At 40.8% G+C, this 23,668-nt stretch overlaps 1 protein-coding gene and 1 non-coding gene across 2 annotated transcripts in view; both read right to left on the bottom strand.

The window, feature by feature from the left end:
* Positions 1-7,862: 7,862 nt before the first annotated feature.
* DSG2 (desmoglein 2) overlaps positions 7,863-23,668 on the bottom strand; it is a 48,168-nt gene continuing 32,362 nt past the window's right edge. The window contains exons 11-16 of the mRNA XM_053571668.1: positions 22,585-22,727; positions 22,074-22,301; positions 19,671-19,898; positions 16,494-16,615; positions 14,329-14,661; positions 7,863-10,644 (exon numbers count right to left, since the gene is read on the bottom strand). Of these exons, the coding sequence (XP_053427643.1) occupies positions 9,586-10,644; positions 14,329-14,661; positions 16,494-16,615; positions 19,671-19,898; positions 22,074-22,301; positions 22,585-22,727 (2,113 nt within the window). The 3' untranslated portion in view covers positions 7,863-9,585. The remainder of the gene's footprint in view (positions 10,645-14,328; positions 14,662-16,493; positions 16,616-19,670; positions 19,899-22,073; positions 22,302-22,584; positions 22,728-23,668) is intronic.
* LOC128572195 (small nucleolar RNA SNORA64/SNORA10 family) lies at positions 10,930-11,067 on the bottom strand. Its single transcript, XR_008376103.1, has one exon. It is a non-coding gene; the product is annotated as a small nucleolar RNA SNORA64/SNORA10 family (small nucleolar RNA).

Here is a 23,668-nt window from a genome sequence, read left to right as displayed (position 1 = left end):
AGAGATCAAACTCTCGCTCTTCGCAGATGATATGATTGTGTATCTGGAAAACACTAGGGACTCTACTACAAAACTCCTAGAAGTGATCAAGGAATACAGCAGCGTCTCAGGTTACAAAATCAACATTCATAAATTGGTAGCCTTTATATACACCAACAACAGTCAAATTGAAAAAGCAGTTAAGGACTCTATCCCATTCACAGTAGTGCCAAAGAAGATGAAATATTTGGGAATTTACCTAACAAAAGACGTGAAAGATCTCTATAAAGAGAACTATGAAACTCTAAGAAAAGAAATAGCTGAAAATGTTAACAAATGGAAAAACATACCATGCTCATGGCTGGGAAGAATCAACATTATCAAAACGTCCATACTACCCAAAGCAATATATAATTTCAATGCACTCCCTATTAAAGCTCCACTGTCATATTTTAAAGATCTTGAAAAAACTTTACTTCGTTTTATATGGAATCAGAAAAAACCTCGAATAGCCAAGACATTACTCAGAAATAAAAACAAAACAGGAGGAATCACACTACCAGACCTCAGACTTTACTACAAATCGATAGTGATCAAAACAGCATGGTATTGGCACAAAAACAGAGAAGTAGATATCTGGAACAGAATAGAGAACCAAGAGATGAATCCAGCTACTTACCACTACTTGATTTTTGACAAGCCAATTAAAAACATTCAGTGGGGAAAAGATTCCCTATTTAACAAATGGTGCTGGGTGAACTGGCTGGCAACCTACAGAAGACTGAAATTGGACCCACACCTTTCACCATTAACTAAGATAGACTCTCATTGGATTAAAGATTTAAACTTAAGACATGAAACTATAAAAATACTAGAGGAGAATGCAGGGAAAACCCTTGAAGAAATTGGTCTGGGTGAGTATTTCATGAGGAGAACCCCCCGGGCAATTGAAGCAGCTTCAAAAATACACTACTGGGACTTGATCAAACTAAAAAGCTTCTGCACAGCTAAGAACACAGTAAGCAGAGCAAGCAGACAGCCCTCAGAATGGGAGAAGATATTTGCAGGGTATATCTCTGACAAAGGTTTAATAACCAGAATCCACAGAGAACTGAAATGCATCAGCAAGAAAAAAACAAGGGATCCCATCGCAGGCTGGGCAAGGGATTTGAAGAGAAACTTCTCTGAAGAAGACAGGCGCACGGCCTTCAGACATATGAAAAAATGCTCATCATCTTTAATCATCAGAGAAATGTAAATCAAAACTACTTTGAGATATCATCTAACTCCAATGAGACTAGCCTATATCACAAAATCTCAAGACCAGAGATGTTGGCGTGGATGCGGAGAAAAGGGAACACTTCTGCACTGCTGGTGGGAATGCAAATTAATACATTCCTTTTGGAAAGATATATGGAGAACACTCAGAGATCTAAAAATAGATCTGCCATTCAATCCTGTAATTCCTCTGCTGGGCATATACCCAGAAGACCAAAAATCACAACATAACAAAGATATTTGTACCAGAATGTTTATTGCAGCCCAATTCATAATAGCTAAGTCATGGAAAAAGCCCAAGTGCCCATCGATCCACGAATGGATTAATAAATTGTGGTATATGTATACCATGGAATACTATGCAGCCTTAAAGAAAGATGGAGACTTTACCTCTTTCATGTTTACATGGATGGAGCTGGAACATATTCTTCTTAGTAAAGTATCCCAAGAATGGAAGAAAAAGTACCCAATGTACACAGCCCTACTATGAAACTAATTTGGGACTCTCACATGAAAACTATAACCCAGCTACAACTTAACAATAGGGGGAAGTGGGAAAGAGGGAGGGTGGGTAGAGGGAGGGGGATCGGTGGGATCACACCTGTGGTGCATATTACAGGGGTATTTGCGAAACTTGGTAAATGTAGAATGTAAATGTTTTGGCACAGTAACTGAGATAACGCCGGAAAGGCTATGTTAACCACTGTGATAAAAATGTGTCAAATGGTTTATGAAGCGAGTGTATGATGCCCCATGATCATATCAATGTATACAATTATGATTTAATAATAAAAAAAAAAATGGAGACTTTACATCCTTCGTATTAACCTGGATGGAAGTGGAAGACATTATTCTTAGTAAAGCATCACAAGAATGGAGAAGCATGAATCCTATGTACTCAATTTTTATATGAGGACAATTAATGACAATTAAGGTTATGGGGGGGGAAGCAGAAAGAGGGACAGAGGGAGGGGGGTGGGGTCTTGGTGTGTGTCACACTTTATGGGGGCAAGACATGATTGCAAGAGGGACTTTACCTAATAATTGCAATCAGTGTAACCTGGCTTATTGTACCCTCAATGAATCCCCGACAATAAAAAAATAAAAAAATAAATAAAAATAAATAAATAAAATAAAAAAAAAAGAAAGAAAAGAAAAATACCAACATAATTTATTTCTATAGTCCTTGATATCATTTTTTTTAAAACCAAAAGAGGAGATAGAGAAAGAATAATTTGTATTGATTTAAATTTAGAATACAAAAGAAAACCAGGAAAGGTCACCATGCTATACACAGGAGGCTCAGAAGCAAGTAGGAAAAAAAATTAATCCTTAGAATGAGTTCCAAAGGAGGGGAGCATTAAGCTGAGGAGTCATTTGTGGAGAGTGTGCTTCCAGAGCCCCTGAAGAAATTGAAAAGCTGCCTGAAGCCCAGGGCCATTGCCATTGAGCTGGGAGTGTTTGCTGCTGCCAACGATGCTTCAAGTCTATGACTTTAGGAACTAGGTAGCTAAGTGTGTGTTTGCTTTCATTACTCTTAGAGTGTCTCTAAAGGCTCACTAGATATTCTATGGTCTCTACATTCAGGATAATTTCAACTCAAGTTTAAATTTTATCATCAGGACAAGAAATTTCTACAAATAACCAAATTGTTGGGATAAAAAAAATTCAGGACTTCCATGAAAAAAAAAAATAGGATAGCTTTTCAACCTAAGGTTGTTTGTTTGTTTAGTAAATGTATGGGCTTAGTTTTGTCTCCCCCCAGAAATCACATTTTATAATCCTAAAGCCCTGTATCTCTGGCTGGGACTGTACTTAGAGATAGGCCTTTACAGAGGTAAGTAAGTTAAAAATGGGTCATTAGGGCTCAGTATGCTGGTGTCGTTCTAAGAAGAGGAGATTAGGACAGAGACAGGAACAGAGGGACGGCCCCCGTAGACGCAGGCAGAGGATACCCACCCGCAAGCCAAGACGAGGGGCCTCAGTCTGAGACTTCTGGATTCCAGAACTGTGAAACAAATTTCTGTAGTTTAAGCCACCCAGTCTGCAATGCCCCAGCGCACTAATGCCTTTAGAATTTATAAAGGGGGTTCTAATGACTTTAGAAATGAGTCATCACCCCGTGAAGCCTGAGATCCAAGGGCATGCCGCCCTTCCTCAGAGATACGGGCCAGAGGGTTGACATATGTTAACAACATACTGTCAGAGGTCTATAGGTGCTCTGCCCTGAGGGAAAGACACAGTCGTTACTTCATACTCAGTAAACTGAGTGAATGCTTGAAGATATTCTTCTATTAACTCTGTTCCTCTATGGCTGCTTTCGTCTTTGTGCCCTGCTTGGAAAACTAGTCACTGTTTAGAGGAAGGGATTTACTACACAAGTGGTTGCATTGATATGATAAATATTTCCTTTCAAGTTAAAATTCAGCTAATAGATAATGGATTAGGTGTGTACTGACTGGAAGAGTATAAAACTAAAACTTGGAATAAAGAACTTTGCTATATGCCAAAAAAAAAAAAAAGAAATGAGTCATCACTCAGCTGATGACTGCTGTGTCAGAGAGGGACTCAGGGAAAGCAGTGTTCAGATTGCAGAAGCAAGGAGAATTGATCAGATTATTTACAAAAAGTAAGGCAGGTGAGGGAAACCTCCCAGGGCAGTCAGGCCCTTGGTTATGAAGAGGCTGATTGAGGCGGGTGACGGTCGATAACAGGCCTCAAAAGCAAGGTGAGTAGGTCCTGGAACTCGGAGCAGGAGCGGTTCTGTAGAGAAAGGTACCCCCCCCCACCCCAGGTGCTGGCAGAGAGGGAGGCCGGAGAAGAAACACCCAGACCACTTTTTTTCTCTTTCTCAGCAATCTCCAGCCAATGCTCCTCACTGGCCAAACCTGACTAGAAGCAGCAATGCCCATCGAAGCGTTCATAAAGATGCCTTATGGTCTCAGAGCAGGGGGAGAAGGCTGGAAAGTGAATCCAAACAGGCAAATGGAAAACATCCAGCCCACGTCTTATCTGAATTTTTAACAGAGGAACATATTCTGAATCTTGTTTCCTCCACTTGGCTCATGGGTTGGTGGGTTTTGTAATCTACAGAACGATACAAGTCCATTTCCACCTACGCATAGGCTTAACACTGTATGTTTCAGAATATCTGTGGCAATAACACATTACAGTAGTGGGCAGGCCAGGATGGGTGGAGAGGGGACAGGAGACAACCTTTGCAAGTTTCTTCATAGTGCATGGATGTGAAGAAATCGACCAAATGGCTCAGCAGGACCCACCAAAGGAAAGCTCGAGGTTCATGTGATGGTTTGTGAAGTACGGGGTGTTCCAAAGGTCTCCATACATAGGAAAAATTGCATAACACCAGATATCTTGGAACGTGTTTGCCATGAGTGGGAGAGAAGACTTCAGGCGTGTGTAGAAAGACGTGGCCAACAGGTAGAGAATATTTTGCAAATATTTTGTAAAATTTTGTAATGGATATTTTGTAAAATTTCGTAATGAACACTTTGTAAATATTTTGTAAAATTTTGTAATGGACATTTTGTAATAAAGGTACACTTAGCTATAATTTCCCATTTTCCCTATGTATGGTAACTTTTGGCCTCTAGTAGAATATTTGAAGGTGGACTATGATAAATTAAAGATGTATATTGTAAGTATTACAGCTATGAAGACCTGAAAACCTCTCCACAATGATAGAAGTGTTTTCTATTTTGCTATCCAATTTGTAGACACTTGCCCCATAGAACATAGCCCTGGAATGTAAAAGTAAGTGTAAATCAAAAAAAGAAAAAGAGAAAGAAAAAAATCTTTAAAAAGTTGAAGTTTCTCTTGGTATAGAAAGGGAAGGAGACTTTCCTCCCCTTTTTCTCTTGCATTCAGCATTTACTTTAAAACTTGTAATTGGGGCGGCACCTGTGGCTTAAGGAGTAGGGTGCCGGTCCCATATGCCGGAGCTGGTGGGTTCAAACCCAGCACCAAAAAAAAAAAATAAATAAAATAAAATAAAACTTGTAATTGTTAATGCTTCCTCTGTCCCTTTGAGATACAAATTTTTTAAAAGCTAAGGGAGCCTTTTCCAGCTTTCTAGCCAGGAAAGTCTTTCCAGGGACCTGGGACCATGTCTTTAAAATGTAAACATTGAAGAAGGTAGCACTCCTATCTCCCCATCTCCACGGTGCCTGGCTCCAAGCTGTCACGACCTACCCGTCATAGGTTTTATTAGTCTTTGGATAAAGGCATTTGATCCACACAATGGCCACCTTACGTGAAGACAAGTTATCATTTATCTTGTGAACACATACATCCTGGCTGACTATATAAAAAGGTGATAATTTTTTCTGTTTTTGAAATTTCTTTATAGGCTGCTTGTGATGCGTTTGTTACATTCTAATTTAATGCTTATTCAATAATAACATTTTTCTAAGTAATCCAAAAATTTATACAGAATCCCAACAGAATAGCCAAAGCCATCCCAAGCAAAAAGAACAAAACTGGAGGAATCAGATCACCTGACTTCAAATTATACTTCAGAGCTGTCATAACCCAAACAGCATGGTACTGGCATAAAACAAGATGTATAGATCAAAGGAACAGAGTAGGGAGCTCAGGAATAAATCCAGTTATTTATAGGGAACTCATTTTTGAAGAAGGTGCCCAAAACATACATTGGTGAAAGGACAATCTCTATGCACACCAAGAAGAATAAAATTAGATCCCTCCTCACCATATATAGAAATCAAATCAAAATGGATTAAAGACCTCCAAATATGCCTCTGTAGCATAAAGATTGTTTTCAGTTCATCTTTTTGAGAAAAAGCAGACAAGAGCGTTCTGAGGACAGAATGTAAGCTTCCCTTTTGTAAAGCACATTTACATTTATAAAGGAAATGTTCACTTGTAAGATGGTCTCCTTTTCTGTACTAGTGAGACGACTATAAACCACAAGGCGGAAGATAGTAGCTTAAATCTGCATAGCCAATTTTATCTCTGCTTACCATAGTTTTCTAGTCCTCTTCCCATGATTTGCTTTTTCAGCCCAGAAGCCTCAAATTGGTTTTCTTTTGTTTTAGCTGAGGCTGGTATATCGTTAAGCTAAATTTGGCCTGAGGCTGCCTTTGTAGCTTGACTCCCTCTGCAATTAACTGCAACTTAGCTTGGTAAGTAAATGAACTGAAAGCCTAATTCAGGAATATATCTGTAACAAATAGCAGAGTCTCAGCTAATCACAGCAGGTGAGTCTCAGCAATCACAGGTCACTAACTGATTGGACCATGTCTAAGTTAGGCAAGGCTGAGCTGTAACCAAGCTGATCCAGTACCTCACTTCTATTTTCTGTCTATAAATACTACCTGCCCAGGTTGCAGAACAGTTCTCTGAACTTTTTCTGGTTTTGTTAGGAGTTAGCTCTCCTGAGGACAACCAGAGGCCCCAGGCCTCCATCTTGGTATCACTCACATTAGTTTTATCCCTAGTGATGGCTCACACCTGCAGAGGAGCAACTGTCCTAAGAATCTACCAATCAGAACTTAGCCTACCAACTGCAAAAGGATGTTGAAGACTCTCTAGCCTAGCAACAGGTACAGTAGAGTCTTGAAGGTGACCTATAACAGCCTTAAGCCTAATTAGCATGTCATTAGCCTTAATCTGCCCTGTGGTCCACACCGTCCCAAGGGTTTTCAGAGAGGCTCATGGAAGGTCTGCATGCGCAGTAAGGCTCTGATTCCAGGGCGACTTTTAAATCTTGAGGCAGGCCTGACGGAGCTGGTATAAAAGAGAACACCCTCCCCCATAACCTTTGCCTCTTTGCCTGCTTACCTTGGCAATGGAGGTCTGTTTGTTTCTATGACCAGTGTATTGTAAACTTTCTCAACTCTGTAAACCTTTCCTTTCCCTAATAAATTTTGTTTTACCTGTGCCTTAACTTTAAGATGCTTGGTCATTTTTCGACCAAGAGTGTTCCAAGAATCACAGACAGCTGCCCGAAACCCCAACATTTTAGGACGCAGACAGCAGCCTTGAAACCCTCAAGTTCCAGGGCTGCCTCATTTGGTGAATCATTTCATTTTAAACCCAAGTTCTAACCGCCCTTTTGAGTTATTCATCCTAGAGTTTCCTGCATGTGTGAGATGTACATGTTTGTTTTTATCTTCTACTCTGTTACAGAGCCCCCGCGAGAAACTACAAGGGTAGAAGAAAAACATTTTCTTTGTTTCTTCTTTTACAGCAGCAACTCTGATCTCTTCCCTTATAAACTATGATAAGCAATTAAAACAGCCTCTCTAGCATTGGTAGAATGATTTCATCTCTTTGGGTCAGACATGTGAGGTTTCCCCAGCCAAAGCCAACAGACTTCTGTAGGTGACTTTTTTGAGCAGAGAGACCTTCAATCCGTGCAGGGTACCTAGCTTAATTTGAAAAGTACAACAGATACTTTTTTATTGGGAGCTGGCTGTGCAATGCTGTAAGCAGATCTAATTAAATAACAAAGTCCAAAAAACACCTGCCAGTGTGGTAGGTACTCTCTCCTCTAACAACCAAGCTATCTCTATTCTTTATAGAATAAGAGCAATAAAAAGATACGTGGAAAAGGTCACTCTAAAGGCAGTCTTTTTATTTAAATATTGTATGATGAAAGACATACAAATATAATCTCCCAAGAACCAAATGTAAAAACCAATACAAATCACTTCTTTAGGAATAAAGAAAACCATTTAGAAAATGTGATCATGTTATATACAAGGGATAGGTTAGGTTTTCAAAGCTACCCAAGGAGGACACTTAAGACCAAGTTTTGTTTGAGTACGCATGTCATATTTACATTTTCACACAGTAGTTGTATACTTGGCAAAATATGATGCAGTCTATAAGGAAAAGGGAAAAAAAAACTCCACAGCTATTACTAAACAGAGTAAAAATTTCTAAATCATAGAAAAGACTTCCATCTTAGCTACAGACTTAGGACATCTAAAAATATTTGCCCTTATCTATACAGTTAGTGGGAGACAAAAACCTTCCACCACATAATTCAAGTCAACAGTATTTTAAAAAAACCAACTCTACAAAAGTAAAATTTGAAAGTTTCATTTCCCCAGCAAAATATCTTAAGAGCCCAGACAACTGTCTTTAAAAATTATGAAAACTATTGTGTTGTGGGAAACATTCATAAAAATTATTACTGATATGCACATATTATCTTGAAACATTATTTCTAGGAGCAGTGAAATACAATCTTTTGAGGAGCTACACCACCCAAATAACTTGCAAAAAAAAAAAAATTTCTATAAAGGAAAGGTAAGGGTGTTGTGCAAAATCAGGTCAATCTTTTGAGGTTTTTATAATATTTACTAGTTATGTGAGCCAGTCAGTGACTTGGAGACATCAGAATACAATCAGTTCTACACATAGAATTACAGAATTAGAGGGGTCTTTGGATATTTTTGGCAACTGTAGATAAAAGAACAGTTTGTGCAATTCGGTTTACTTCACCAAATACTTATTGTAAGGCACTGAGGGTCTATAGCAGTGAAGTAGGTCTGATTCCTACTACAGGTAAAGAATGCAGTTGGTTAATATAGGTGCACTAAATTGTAGCCATTTAGAAGATAATGGATTCTGAGTTGGTTTATTCATGGCATATTATTATAAAAAATACAATTATTTTATAATTATGAATGTTTTCCTGGATTATGCGACTGAATTTGAAGTGTGCAAAATTTTCACGACCATTGAAATGAGGAGGTATTATGCTATTTTAAGACCATAAAGAATAGGCATGTGCGTGTACACACATGCAGCTATGTGCACAGAAACACAGATGTGTGTTTTCACCGTGTCAGCATTCCAAAACTTAACCTCACACAGGTTACAAAGGTTCCAGTGTTAAGGAGAATCAACAAAACTGGAAACCCAGATTGCACATGCATCTTTGGATAAATAACTTGTCAAGTATAGAGTATACAACATTGGTGTTTAAATGTTAATGTGCAGAGAGACCCAATCAGTTTCCTGGGTTCTCCACCGGATGGCTGGTGAACTGGTTACTGTGCTAATTTGGTTATATTCTCATTAGCCAGATTCATTCTCTATTTTGTTTTGTGACTTTCGTGTGCATAAATCACTAAAAGGCGCCTAAGAGACAGCCTCATCCTTGCGTCCTTAGTAAATCATCAAGCATCTCTGAAACACATTCGTGGGAGCAGAGACAGGGTAGCCCTTTGTAGATCAGTGACCGAGAACAATTTTAAGCTGTGTGTGTGTCTCTGCATGTCTGTGAAGACTCATGAAAAGCCAGGCATACTGAAAACATGCAATCAGTCCCTGCTAGTTCAACTCTGGGTCAGTTTGTGGCTGGGTGCTGTCTAGGAAAGAATGCTGTACTGTGCTGTGCCTGGTGACTCTGGTGGAAGATGTAGTTACAGTCGAATTAGAATGACCAAGTTCCTCTAAACCAAAATTTGGCAGAGGGTCAGGGGCTACAGTTCTAGAAACCAGGGTCTGTTGGACCTTCACAGAATCGTCTACAGGAATTTGGTAACTGGATTGCAGAGTGGAAGCAGGAGCTAGCACTCTCTCCGTCACTGTCACATTCTGTCCTACTGCTATATTGGGCACGGCCAGAGTGGGCTGCACACCCGAGCTGGGGGCAAGGACCCTCTCTCTCTCCCTCACCATGATGTACTGTGCATCTTGCAGGTGCTGGGAGCCTTCCAGAGGATTAGGTAAGCCCCCGTTAGGCTGTATTACTCTTTCTGTGACTACGACTTTGCCTTCATTAGCATAATGCTGATCTACCAAAGCAGAGGCTGGCGCGTACACCCTCTCTGTCACTATTAGGCTCTGTGGCTGTCTGGGACCCAGGATCACAGTGCTTGGTGGCACGGTGGAGCCTGTGGCATAGGAAGTTTCTGTTACTATAATATTACTAGAAGCCAATGGATCAGGAAGAGGTGTAGCTACCTTTTGAGTCTGCTTAGAAGACACAAATTTTTCAGCGACTATTTCCTGAGTTATTTTCTCCCCATTTGCTTCATGCAAAGATGCTGGAACCTGAAAGCTACCGCCAGAGGAGTAAGTATTCCCCGAATCAACCACAGTTTGCTCATAGAGTGAACGTGATGCTGTGTTCACACCTGTTTCTGTGACAGGTTTTTGCCTCTGCTCAATTTCCATATCTGTATCTATTTTTTGACCCAAGCAAACTTCAGCTAGTGTCTTGAATTTCAGTCCCAAATCATCTAAGAAGAAGTCATCTAGCTCCCCTTCAATAAAACTGCAGCAGCCGATGGAACCACGGAGAGAGTCGGTTTCTTCCTGAGAATAGACCAGAAGGCAATCTTTGGCCATGTGAATCTCATCCTCCTCAGTGTAAGAGGCTGCTTTCTAAAACGAAAATAAAAAGACAAGTAATTAGCAACACCAATCCAGTTAAAAATAAGACTTTATGGGTGGCACCTGTGGCTCAAAGGAGTAGGGCACCGGCCCAATATGCCCGAGGTGGCAGGTTCAAACCCAGCCCCTGCCAAAAATTGCAAAAAAAAAAAAAAAAAAGACTTTATATTCTGATTCAAAATGTATAACCTAAATCTAATTACAAGAAAACATCAAGAAAAACAAATTGAGAACCATCCCACAATATGACCAGCCTGAATTCTTTCTTTCTCTAGGACCTGTTGTGCCCCTCAAGGAGAGGACACCATAGGCCAGTCTAATGCCTCCCCCAGGAGATCTTTTCTCTCTCCCCCCATTATGAAAGTCACACAGATGAAGCCAACTTCTACAAAGATTGTGCAGAATTGACAGAGTCTGACTTGCATTCTTAAAAAAAATTAATATGAAAAACAATGGAAGGTAGATTATTTCAGATTGAAGGAGGCTAAGGGCTCAGCGCCAGTAGCTCAAGCAGCTAGGGTGCCAGACACATACACCAGAGCTGGCATGTTCAAATCCAGCCTGGGCCTATTAAACAACAATGACAAGTACAACCAAAAAATAGTCGGGCGTTGTGGCAGGTGCCTGTAGTCCCAGCTACTTGGGAGGTTGAGGCTTTGTCTCAAAAATAAATAAATAAATAAATAAATGAGGCTAAGGTAGGCCAGGTGCGGTGGGCTCACATCTGTAATCCTAGCACTCTGGGAGGCCAAGGCAGGTGGACTGCTTGAGCTCAAGAGTTGGAGACCAGCCTGAGCCAGAGAGAGACCCCATCTCTAAAAACAGACAGGCACTGTAGTGGGTGCTGTGGTCCCAGCTACTTGGGAGGCTGAGGGAAGATCGCTTGAGCTCAAGAGTTTGAGGTTGCTGTGAGCTATGACACTACAGCCCTCTACCGGGGGTGACAAAGTGAGATTTTGTCTCAAGAAAAAAAGAAAAAAAGAAGGAGGCTAAGTTGTCATGACAGCTAAATGCAATGATGGAATGCTGGATGCTGAACAAGAAAAATAATTGCTATAAAAGACGTTATCATGACAGTTGGTTAAACTGAAATATAGACTGTGTCAATGTCAAATTTTTGAATTTAACAGTACAGTTAGTAATATAAGAGAACGGGTGTATATGGTGAGGGGGGTGAGAAAATGGAAAAGCAAATAGCGAATGTGACAAAACGTTAATGATCAGGCCGTCTGGGTGAAGAGCAGGCAGGAATTCAAAATTTCTATTATTCTCACAAATTTTCTGATAACTTTGAAACTGTTTCCAAATCTAGATTTAGTACATACACACATAACCATGACGGACGTGAGCAGCATCGGAGCAAGGAGGAAACCATCAAAATAAAACAAACAGCATACTAGAATCAAGCTTAGCAGGAAGACAGGAAAGAATGAGAACCGGTTTTCCTTGACACTAACCATAATCCCTGGGTCAGAGAGGATGGGATGCAAGAGGACGGAAAAGAGCAGAGAGTGCGAACGCACTGCAGTGATCTGCAAATTTAGAACTAGGGGACACAAGTATTATTACCTTTGTCAACGGAAGCCCCTCCCTCCCTCCTCATGGGAACCCAGGGAATTTATTCGCAGGAAAGGTCCCGGGTCCTGTCCCTCTCTTTCCTCTCCCTCCCTCCAACTATCCGTTCTTTCCTTTCTCTTTTTTTCTTACATTATCTTCACTGCCTGTAGGATTGGTAGTAATGTTCTTTATCTCATTTCTTATATCCATAATTTGTGTCTATATTCTTTATATTCCAATTCATCTGGCTAAGATGTTTATCCATTTTATTGCTCTCTTTTTTTTGAGACAGAGTCTTACTCTGTCACCCTGGTAGAGTGCTCATGGCATCATGGCTCACAGCAACCTCAAACTCCTGGGTTCAAGAAATCGTCTTGCCTCAGCATCCCAAGCAGCTGGGACTACAGGCACCTGCCACCATGCCCAGCTAATTTTTCTATTTTTAGAATAGACAGAATCTCACTCTTGCTCAAGCTGGTCTCAAACTCCTGAGCTCAAGGGATCCTCCGCCTTGGCCTCCCAGAGTGGAGCATTACAGGCGTGAGCCACTGTGCCCAGCCCATTGTATTGATCTCTTTAAACAAATTTTGCTCTTTCCCTTTTTAATTAATTCTTAGTAATTTCATTATTAATCAATTAATGCTTCATTGATTTCTGCTCTAAAATTCATGATTACCTTATTTCTGCTTGCTTTGACTTTAATTTGCTCTTCTTTTTGTAACATTTGGGGGCAACCTTAGGTCACTGATTTGTGACCTTCTAATATAATCAATTGCCATAAATTTTCCTCAAAGTATTGCTTCAGCTTTAGCGGTACCACCAAAATTTTGATAAAGTGTAATTTAATTTTCAGTTAGCTCAAAATGTTTTCTAATTTATGTTATTTTTTTATCCATAGGTTATTTAGAAATGTGTGATTTACAAATATTTGGGTATATTTTGCTTTTGTTGTTGTTTTAATTTTTTGTCATTGAAGTTTACTATATGACTTCAATTCTTTTACATTTATTTACACTTATTTTACAGACTCCTAGGATAGAGTCTATATTGAAACGAATGTGGATTCTGCTTTTGTTGCAGCGTTTTATCAATCCAGTCAGAGCCAGTCGGTTGATGGTGTCGTTACGTTTCCGGTCTCCTTACTGACTCTGTCTGCCCATTCTTTCAGGTACTTACAGAAGAGGATGCACCCTCCAACACAATTACGAATTTATCTATTTCTCTTTCCTTTCTACCAGTTTTTGCTTCAAGTTTCTGTTGTCAGGTACTGACATGTTTGGGGGTGTCAGGCCTCCTGATAAACTGACCTATTCTCTGTTATGAAATATCCCTGGTTATTTCTGGTAATAATCCTTGTTCTGAAATGCGTGGTGTTTCCATGTAACACACTTTTATTTGCAGTCCTGCTTCTTACTCCTAATTCCAGGCATCAGCTTCCTTGCTGCGTCTCATCATCTTTTCTATAAGTTTTCTCACCACTTTTTTTTTTTTGTGAACCCTCTTATAGCAAAGCCAAGTACTTTCACACAGAAGGTGAAATTCAAATGGACTTTGTGGACTGTGTTTTTTAGGTCATGTATTCTCTGCCCCTCCCTACTGGTCTTATTATCCCTACCAGGCTGCTTCTGCAGAGGGATGGAACTTTCTGACCCCTTGACATCTGTCCTGGGCACAGAACTTGCTTTGCTCAATGGATGAGTGTACAAAAGTCAAGGCTTTGAGGGCCACTGCCTGGTTTTGCCTGTTCTTTTCCCTGGGCCACAAGGAAAGCAGCAAACCAGGTACAATCTGCTCTCTTCTTGTACATCTTGGAATGAAAACAGCATGGAGCTCAGGGCAGAGTGGAGCTAATTGACAAAAACACAAATGTAAGCGAGGAATAAGCCTTTGTAAGAACTAAGACTGTGAGGTCCTTTGTTATCACAGGGTAATTTAGCTACACTGACTGATGCAATGGGTCCCATTTCTCTTCCCTTATTGCCTATAAGCATTCCCTTAAAACCCCCCAAAAGAAACAAACAAACCCCCCTGAGTCCTATTTAGATCCCAGGCAATGATTACCCTGATACCCCATTAATATGTAAATGCTCCCCCCCATTTCCCCAAAGCACTCCTTACATCAGTGAAATAACTTCTTAAGAATTCCTCGTTCAGGGCCACAGCAGCCGTTTGAGCTCCGGTCATGTCTCTGGAAGCCCCCGAGACTCTCGTGGTCCTCACAGTTTCAGCACCTAGGACAGCTCCAGCTGCCCCTGTAACCTGGGTAGCTCCCCCGGAGAGAAGGCTTCTGTGCTCTTCCCATCGTCCCTCCGCCTCAGACATCTCGTGATGCCCTTTGGTAAAGGACGCAGAGCTGCTTCCTTTCACAGTGGCTTCCTTGACTGTACCTCCAATTCCGTTTCTTACTGCGAGACTGTCCACTTGATCCACTCCCAAAAGCGGCAGCACCACCTATCAGAGCAAAAGCGGTTGGGAACTGAGTCAGAAGAATGGAGGGTCGGTACAGTCAGCAGCACAACCTGAGCTAAGTGGGCACAGATAGGGACAAGCCAGTTCCAGAGGCCAATTAGAAAAAATATGGTAGGTTGAATAACTTCGCTCTGTTGCTGAAGCTGGAGTGTAGTGGTGCAGCTCACCGTAACCTCACACTCCAAGGCTCAAGCAATCTTCCTGCCTTTTGAGTAGCTGGGCCTACAGATATGTGCCACCACACCTGGCTAGTTTTTTTTTTTTTTTTTAGTACTATTTTTGCTACATTGCCCACACGGGTCTTGAACTCCTGCCCTCAAATGATCCTCCTACCTCTGCCTTCCTGGCCACTAGGATTATAGGTGTGAGCCACTGTTCCTGGCAGGTGGAATAACTTCTATGTAGGTCACGACAAAAGTTGTGAAACAGACTGTGTTATGATCCACTATTTCATTTCCAAGAAACACAGTCAGCTTGCTGGGCTTATCGATGTTGCTGGGAGGGCTTCATTTAATCTGTCTGCATGGATTTTACGTTTCTTAATTTTTGTGTACCTAAAAACCTTTTTATTGACCTATGTATTTGTTTCTTATGAAGATCTCCCTTCTTCTACCTTCTAGTATCATAGATGATTAAGACCCAAACAGGAAACAAAGCCCAAACATTCACATATAGCCTCACCTCATTTACGCTACCGGCACCAGTGACATTTAAACCTTCCTCTAGAGTAGTGATTTTCAACTGGTGTGCCAAGGCATACTGGGCTGCCGTAGAGGATCTTAGGTGTACCAGAAAAACTTCTAAAGATCATTAATTAAATTATTTTTGAAAGAAGTTGTAAGCACAGTAAGTATATTCTTTTTTTAACCTTTTTTTTTTTTGATCAACATAATTTAAGTGTGCCACAGAAGTTTAACTATAGGTTCAAGGGCGCCATGAGATAAAAAAGGTTGAAAAACATTGTTAGAGTTTTTGATCCTTTCTTCTACTATGGTTAGAGAACTTGTAATTTTCTCTTTAGCTAGATATGTGGCTTCCCAAAATAAAGACTATATTTCTAAGCCTACTAGGTATAGCCACCCGACCAAGGTGGGGTCAATGTGAGTTAAGTAGAAATGGTGAATGCAACTTCTGGGAAGTGCGTCAAAGAGCTGTTCTTCACTGTCCTCTGTTGGCTGGAATGGGGGGAGAACAGGAATGTCTGGAACGTGAAGGTGGTGTAGGAATGGAACTCATCTGTGGAGGAGAAACAGGAAGGCAGGAGGAATTGGCTTGTGATCCTGGACTGCCCGTGTTCACATTTACACTGTTGTTGGGCAAATGACCACTTGACCCTCAATCAGATCCTATAAGAAAGGGTGCTCATGGTAGAGGGTGACGAGTTCCAATGTGAAGACGCACTAGATAGGCAAAGGGAATTGGCTCTTAAGTAGATGAGAAAAAGGATTTTGCAACATTTTGAAAGTGTCATAGGGGTTGTGGGCTCACCTCCGCCAAGCCTACGTACGGAGGGAATGGAAACGGAGCAGATCCTGGCTATGGAAGTCTCTCCCCCTTAATACTGGGACAAACACCTCTATCCTAATCCCCTACATGCTCATCTCTCTGACATATCACGGGATGGTAAAACCATCAACCATCTCAACCAACACAGAACATGTTGTCATTTGAACCCTTTTGTTTAACCAAGCCATGTGAGTGAAATTCATAAGGACCACTTCACTCACTCAGGAGCAGGAATACTAGAAACACTTCCCAAAGCACCTAAACAATCCAACAAAAAGACGAGTTATGTTGACGTCTGATGACCGGACCTTGTCTTCAGGCGGTGCCCCTTCATTATTCCAAGGATGCAGCATCTCCACCGTGCCTGGTATGGCGGTGAAGCCTTTGGCGCCCTCTCCACAATGGCACATCAGCAGTAAGAGTGGCACAACTGTACAGACACAAGGTTGTGTGCAGAGAAGGTTAATCCCAACATATTTCCAAATTTATTTTGCCCAAGTTTGGAATTTGCATAGAGTTCCCTGGAGTTGTCTTCATTTATTTTTACAGCCCTATTTTTCTTTTTTTGAAACATGGTCTTGCTTTGTTGCCCAGGCTAGAGTATAATGGCATCATCATAGCGCACAGCAACCTCAAAGTTCTGGGCTTAAGTGATCCTCTGACCTCAGCCTCCTGAGGACCTGGGACTAGAGGCACACACCACCACATCCACTTAACTTGGTTTATTTTTTAGAGACAAGGGTCTCACTATGTTGCTCAGCTGGTCTTGAATTTCTGACCTCAAAAGCAATCCTCCTGCATCAGCCTCCCCAAATGCTAAGATTACAGGCATGAGCCACTGCACCTTCATCCTGATACAACCTTATCAAGTTTGCTTTGGGTGAGTTACACTAAAGCCTGAAGGCAGGATGAGAGAGTCATGCAGATTTGAAGGCCCTCTTATCACAAAGAGGTTATCTGAAGTAAAATACCAAAAAAAAAAAAAAGAATACCAAGACTGGATTAGGTAGTATCCAAAATACTAGTACCAATTACTTTTTTTTTTTGCAGTTTTTGGCCGGGGCCAGGTTTGAACCCACCACCTCCGGTATATGGGGCTGGTGCCCTACTCCTTTGAGCCACAGGCGCCGCCCCCAATTACTTTTAAAAAAAAAACTACTGTCTATGTTTTAAAAAATTTATTGTCCACAAAATAAATGTAATATTAAAAAGATCAAAAGCTCCTGTGAATCTTAATATATTCAAATTTCTAGAATACTGAAGCTGCTCTCATACTTCACCCCAGAGTAAAATTTTGCACAAGGAACGGCTCTCTGAGGTCCTAGTTAACTTTTGAATAAACTAAGTATTTTCTAGGTAGCGCGTATAGCTCAGTTGGCAGGGCACTGGCCACATACATGGAGGCCAGTGGGTTCGAACCTGGCCCAGGCCTGTTAAACAACGACAACTGTAACCAAAAAATAACTGGGTGTTGTGGCAGGTACCTGTAGTCCCAGCTACTGGGAGGCTGAGGCAAGAGAACTGCTTAAGCCCAAGAGTTGGAGGTTGCTGTGAGCTCTGACGCCACAGCACTCTACCCAGAGCGACAGCTTGAGACTCTGTCTCAAAAAAAAAAAAAAGAAAGAGCACGTCTGCACTCCTACCTGTCACTCCCATTTGGCAGCTTCCAATGATGAACTGACCATCACCTAGATTTTTTGTGTGTAAAATAGTTGACAGCATGGTAACTAGAGCTACTGTGATAGATACAATGATTGAAATCAGCCAACAGCAATTCAAAAATTTCAACAGATTCAACCAATATCAATGAAGTATTTGTTATGTGTCAAGTGCCACATTAGACTCCAGGGAAGCTGAGATGGGAAGGCAGTGGGAGGAATCCCTAGGTAAAAGGTATAGTCCGGGCTTTAGTATTACCTACAAACTTGAAAAGCTAGGACGAGTCACTGACCATTATGTCTACACCTCTCCCCATACAATGGAGATCAAGGAGCACACAGCAAATTGTTAAGTGCGATGTATTCAACTGAATATCTACTAACGACCCTCATAGGCTCTTCTGCCCAAGTTCAGAGGTCAAGTGGAGTGGTTTTCCACGTGATCACAGATTACAGTCCCTTGCTCTCTCATGAAAGGAAACCTGAGTCTTTGGAGGTCAGACAAGACTGGTTAAGAATATCTTGTCAGTGGGCGGCGCCTGTGGCTCAGTGAGTAGGGCGCCGGCCCTATATACCGAGGGTGGTGGGTTCAAACCCGGCCCCGGCCAAACTGCAACCAAAAAGTAGCCGGGCGTTGTGGCGGGCGCCTGTAGTCCCAGCTGCTCAGGAGGCTGAGGCAAGAGAATCACATAAGCCCAAGAGCTGGAGGTTGCTGTGAGCCGTGTGATGCCACGGCACTCTACCGAGGGCAGTAAAGTGAGACTGTCTCTACAAAAAAAAAAAAAAAATTCTCTAAAAAAAAAAAAAAATATCTTGTCAGATAGCGGGGTGTGGTAGCCGGGTGGGTGGCCGCGCCTATAGTCCCAGCTGCTTGGGAGGCTGAGGCAAGAGAATCGCGTAAGCCCAAGAGTTAGAGGTTGTTGTGAGCCGTGTGATGTCACGGCACTCTACCCGAGGGCGGTACAGTGAGACTCTGTCTCTACAGGAAAAAAAAAAAAAAAGAATATCTTGTCAGGACGGCACCTGTGGCTCAGTCGGTAAGGCGCCGGCCCCATATACCGAGGGTGGCGGGTTCAAACCCGGCCCCGGCCAAACTGCAACCAAAAAATAGCCGGGCGTTGAGGCGGGCGCCTGTAGTCCCAGCTACTCAGGAGGCTGAGGCAGGAGAATCGCTTAAGCCCAGGAGTTGGAGGTTGCTGTGAGCTGTGTGATGCCACGGCACTCTACCGAGGGCCATAAAGTGAGACTCTGTGTCTACAAAAAAAAAAAGAATATCTTGTCATGCTGGAGGACCAGAGATGTGCTCAGAGGCTCTGATGATTGCTGGGTACCAGGGCAGCAGCTCTGACAATTTGTGCAAAGCAAGGAAGGATTGATTGGAATAAGCTGGGTTTGTAAAATAACTTGTATTCATAATCCAAATTTGTATGACAAATCTTTTCCAAGAGCCTGCTGTGTGCAAAGCTCTGTTCTGGGTACCAGAAATAAAACAGCGAAGAGAACGGACAATATGCTGCCCTCACAGAGCCCATCAAAATGGGGACACCAACAAGTTTAATGCAAAGGTTAGCTAAAGAGCACGCCTGACCTCAGTCATTCAAATCAGAAAATGATCCATACTTATCTAGCAAAATTCTGAGGGTCTTAACGATAAGCTTTGGTGAACTGGATCAATCAATTAATTATTGTGGCCCTATTCACCCTCAAAAGCGTTCTAGTGTGATTAAAGAATAATGGTGATGAAACCAATGGCTATCATAGTAATAAATCACTTGTAGCACACTCAAAGTACTAAAAGAGCTAAAGAATGACTTTGAAAAGACTTACGTAGCAAGAGCAGAAGGGCCAAGATCATGAGCGCAATTGCTGCGGGTCCCAGGCCCACATAGGAGTTGTGCAAAGCTTCCACGCAGCCGCTGCCGTCCAGACACTCACACACTGTGAGCGTCAGGATCTGCTTCTCAGGGCAACTGAAGCCCTGATTATCCGAAATCAAGAACTGAATTTCACTTCTCCCAAGCTTTTGCTGGCTTTGCTGCAGCAGCACACTGGTACCTATAATGGCAGGAGGCAGAAAGAAATAAAAATTTGAGTGAGTGGCCAGGCATGGTGGCTCATGCCTGTAATCCTAACACTCAGGGAGGCTGAGGTGAGGAGATTGCTGAGCTCAGGAGGTTGCGACCAGCCTGAGCAAAAGCAACACCCCAGGTGTTGTGGCAGGTGCCTGTAGTCCCAGCTGCTGAGGAGGCAGGGGCAAGAGGATGGCTTGAACCTAGGAGGTTGCTGTGAGCTAGGATGTCACAGCACTCTACCCAGACAGACAGAGTCAGACTGTCTCAAAAAAAAAAAAAAAAGATTTGAATGATTATTAAGGAAGGGGCAAAACGCAATTACAGAAATGTCCTTTAACTGCTGATAACATTTAGCTTCAGTTATAAGACCTACTCTTCCTTCTCAATGATTTCACACTGTGTGCTTGTTAAAATTTGTCCACAGATCCTATTCTGAATCTGCAGCTTAAATAGTAAAGGCTGAGATTTGGACCCCTTACTTTCATGATTAATAGTAATAAATGTGTGCGGCCTACCAAATGTCCTATTTACCGGCAATACAGTGAGGGACAAGGGGTGAGTTAAATAATATCATCATAGAATAGTTTGCCATTTCTTTTTTTCTTCTTTTATTCTTTGTGACAGGGTCTCACTCTGTCATCCTGACACTAGAGTGCAGTGGTATCATCACTTATTTTAGAAACATTTAAAAAGGCTGGATGCAGTGGCTCATGCCTATAATCTTAACATTTTGGGAAACTGAAACTCCTTGAGTTCAGGAGTTTGAGATCAGCATGAGCAAGAGAGATACCCCATCTCTGCTAAAAATACAATGATTAGCCCAGTGTTGTGAGGGCGCCTGTAGTCCCAGCTACTCAGAAAGCTGAGGCAGGAGGATTGCTTGAACCCAGGAGTCTGAACTTGCCGTGAGCTAGGCTGATGCCATGGCATGTTAGCCTGGGCAAAGGAGAGACTCTGTCTCCAAAAACAAAACAAAACACATTTAAAAACAAATCTTTAGGATTTATTCTCTAAAATTTGGATTCAGTTAAAAGGCCACACTTAAGAACCTAAAGGCTGCGTTTCCCACCTCTGATCTGGTCCCTTCCTTTTTGTTTCTAACTTTATATATGTAAAATCTAAAACAAACAAAAAAAAACCTACAGAAAAGCTGAAAGAAGATCACAGTGAATGTCAATAAACTTTTCACTAATTGGTCACAATTTTCAACACACTTTCTCTCCTACATACCCACTTTATAAAATTTTTAAGACTTTTTTTGAATTTCAGAGTAGAAGGGGTCATAGGGAAGTTTTACTTATTAATTCAGATCACTGAAATACATAAGAAGGAAACCAAACATGCTAAATCTTTAAACGCAGTTTGAAATGTTAAAGGTGTTTAATTTGTAAATAGGATCAGACATTATTTAAAGCCTCTTGAAAGTATTTTAAATATTTGGTTAAAATAACATACTAAATCTCTTTAAAACAAAATAGTTTTCTGGATAGACTTTCCTATATTTCAAACCACTCAGGAGGACACCTGTAATTCACATCAACACATCATACGATCTGTATGTCCTCATGTCCAAGGTAGGGACAGAGGGCCAAGTCCACTGGCCTGGGGGGGAAATCAGACAGATGAAGGATCTTTCTCATGTTCTAGCTTTGTGACTTGAGCAAGTTATTTACCTCTTGTCAAGCCAAGGTTTCCCCAGCTGTGATCATGGAATAATGTTATGAAGTAAGGACTAAATACAACAATATATAGGGAGGGCTAGCAGAGGGCCCGGCACATAGTCAGCACTCAGTGTTATTTTAAATGGAACTATTGTTACCACACTTAAAGATTTTTAGAAGGTATTATGATTGTTGTGCTTAGAAAGGTTTGCTACACCTCCCCTTATGAGATGAAATTACTTCAAGAGCTATTTGGAGAACACCCAGCTACTTTTAGATTTAGGTTATTTTTCTCTTTTTCCATAGGCATATAAAAGATACTAACAATACTATAAAAGATATGTGCGTCTATAGGAGCAGAAGCTGCTTTTATTAACTCCTTTAACAATTGTATTGGAAATACAATTTATGAGAAGAAAACACAACCTGCATTATAAATATTATAGATATCCTGCCTTAATATTTAGCTTTTAATGTAGTCCGGTGGTTTCGCTTACTTTCTTGGCGTACTATTTTCCATTTTTCTGCCATTCCAGGTGGTTTGTCAATGATGGAGAAGCGGAAGGGCTCGCTGTTTGGGAATCCGTCCAGGTCCTCTGCGGTAACGTTCACATACTGTAAGTCATTACAGACATTCTGCACAGGGTCCACGAGTGTAGGACAGTTGTCATTGATGTCTTCAACAGAGATTCTGACAGTTCCAGTGATGGTTCTTCTTGGATAATCTTAAAAATAGGAAAGAAAATATATGTGTACTCTCATCCTATTGCTGAAACAAATATCGTTTTGACTCTCTTGCAAATTTAGTATGAAAAAGGTAATAACCACTTAAAATATTTTCTATCCTAGAAATGTTTCCTATTTAGACCAAATAGTATCTTTTAATTCATTAAATACGTATAAATGTGAGGGTTTATCCACTAGAGGTTACGTTTTTATATATGATCAAAACAAAGTTTTCTGATTTGGAAAATAATCTACAAGACAAATATCTATTAAATAACTTACCTTCTGATATAGCTAAAATCTTTACACTGTAGGTACCATTTTTGACATATCTTGATTCAAAATCAGGAGTTTTTGCAAGTTTAATTTCAGACGTGACTGAATCCACATAGACCCAGTTGTCTATATCTTCCAGTTTTGCATATCTGTTACAAAACAAACTTAAAATTAATTTTGATTTCTGGATAATTGGGAATCCCTAACATCTACAACTCTTTGAAATTAATTTTCTTCCCATTACATACATTCTTGTTATAAGCCTGTGTTCTGAATGTTTTTAATTTCTTGAAAATTAAAAATATTTATCCTGAAAGGTTTTCTTTTTACTGCATATCACACTTACTCAGAACCTTCCTTATTCCTGTAATATATGACGCATAATCCAGGGTGATGACTCTCTGCCCTCTAAGTCTTACTTACATCTTTGATCTAGTCTCCCTTAAATTCAGAGTCAAATTTTGGGGAGTAAATTAGTTACACAACAAGGACTGGTGGAGATATACAGTCTTAAAGTCCATTGTTTATTAGAAACAAATACTGGTAAACTAGAACATTTACAGATATCAACTTTAAAAATCCAAAAATTCTAGGATATTATTATTAGGAGCAAAAACTTTCTTTTAGGTAAAATTGCTTAAAAGTGAACACAAGGCTGATAAAATGATTTTGGGGCTTCCTTCCTCAAAGCAAGGAGAATTAATGTGGAAAGACCCAATTCTGGGAAGTCAAAGAGAATATTCATTTTATGTTTTCAGAAATATGTATAATACCATTGAGATTAGCATATAAAAATAGAAATAAAACCGAATATGTGAGTACCTTGGATCAATCAGATCAATAAATAATTTATTTTTTATTAAGTGGTTGTTCAGGCATACAGGAATGAGTGGTAATTTACAGCAATATTTATTTATAGTACTATTTAAAAAAATCCTAATTACAGAACTTTCATAGATGACTACCTCCTTAAGTTGACCTAATTTTCACAGATCTGACATACACCAAGTATATTTGTGAATACAGCAGGCCTAGCTCCATCTGTTGACCACCTCCGTATGTTGACCAGTCTGCTGGAGTCCCTTGGGTG

Source organism: Nycticebus coucang, chromosome 19 (genome assembly GCF_027406575.1).
Source record: "Nycticebus coucang isolate mNycCou1 chromosome 19, mNycCou1.pri, whole genome shotgun sequence".
NCBI lineage: Eukaryota > Metazoa > Chordata > Mammalia > Primates > Lorisidae > Nycticebus > Nycticebus coucang.
This window is presented reverse-complemented; position numbering and strand designations above follow the sequence as displayed.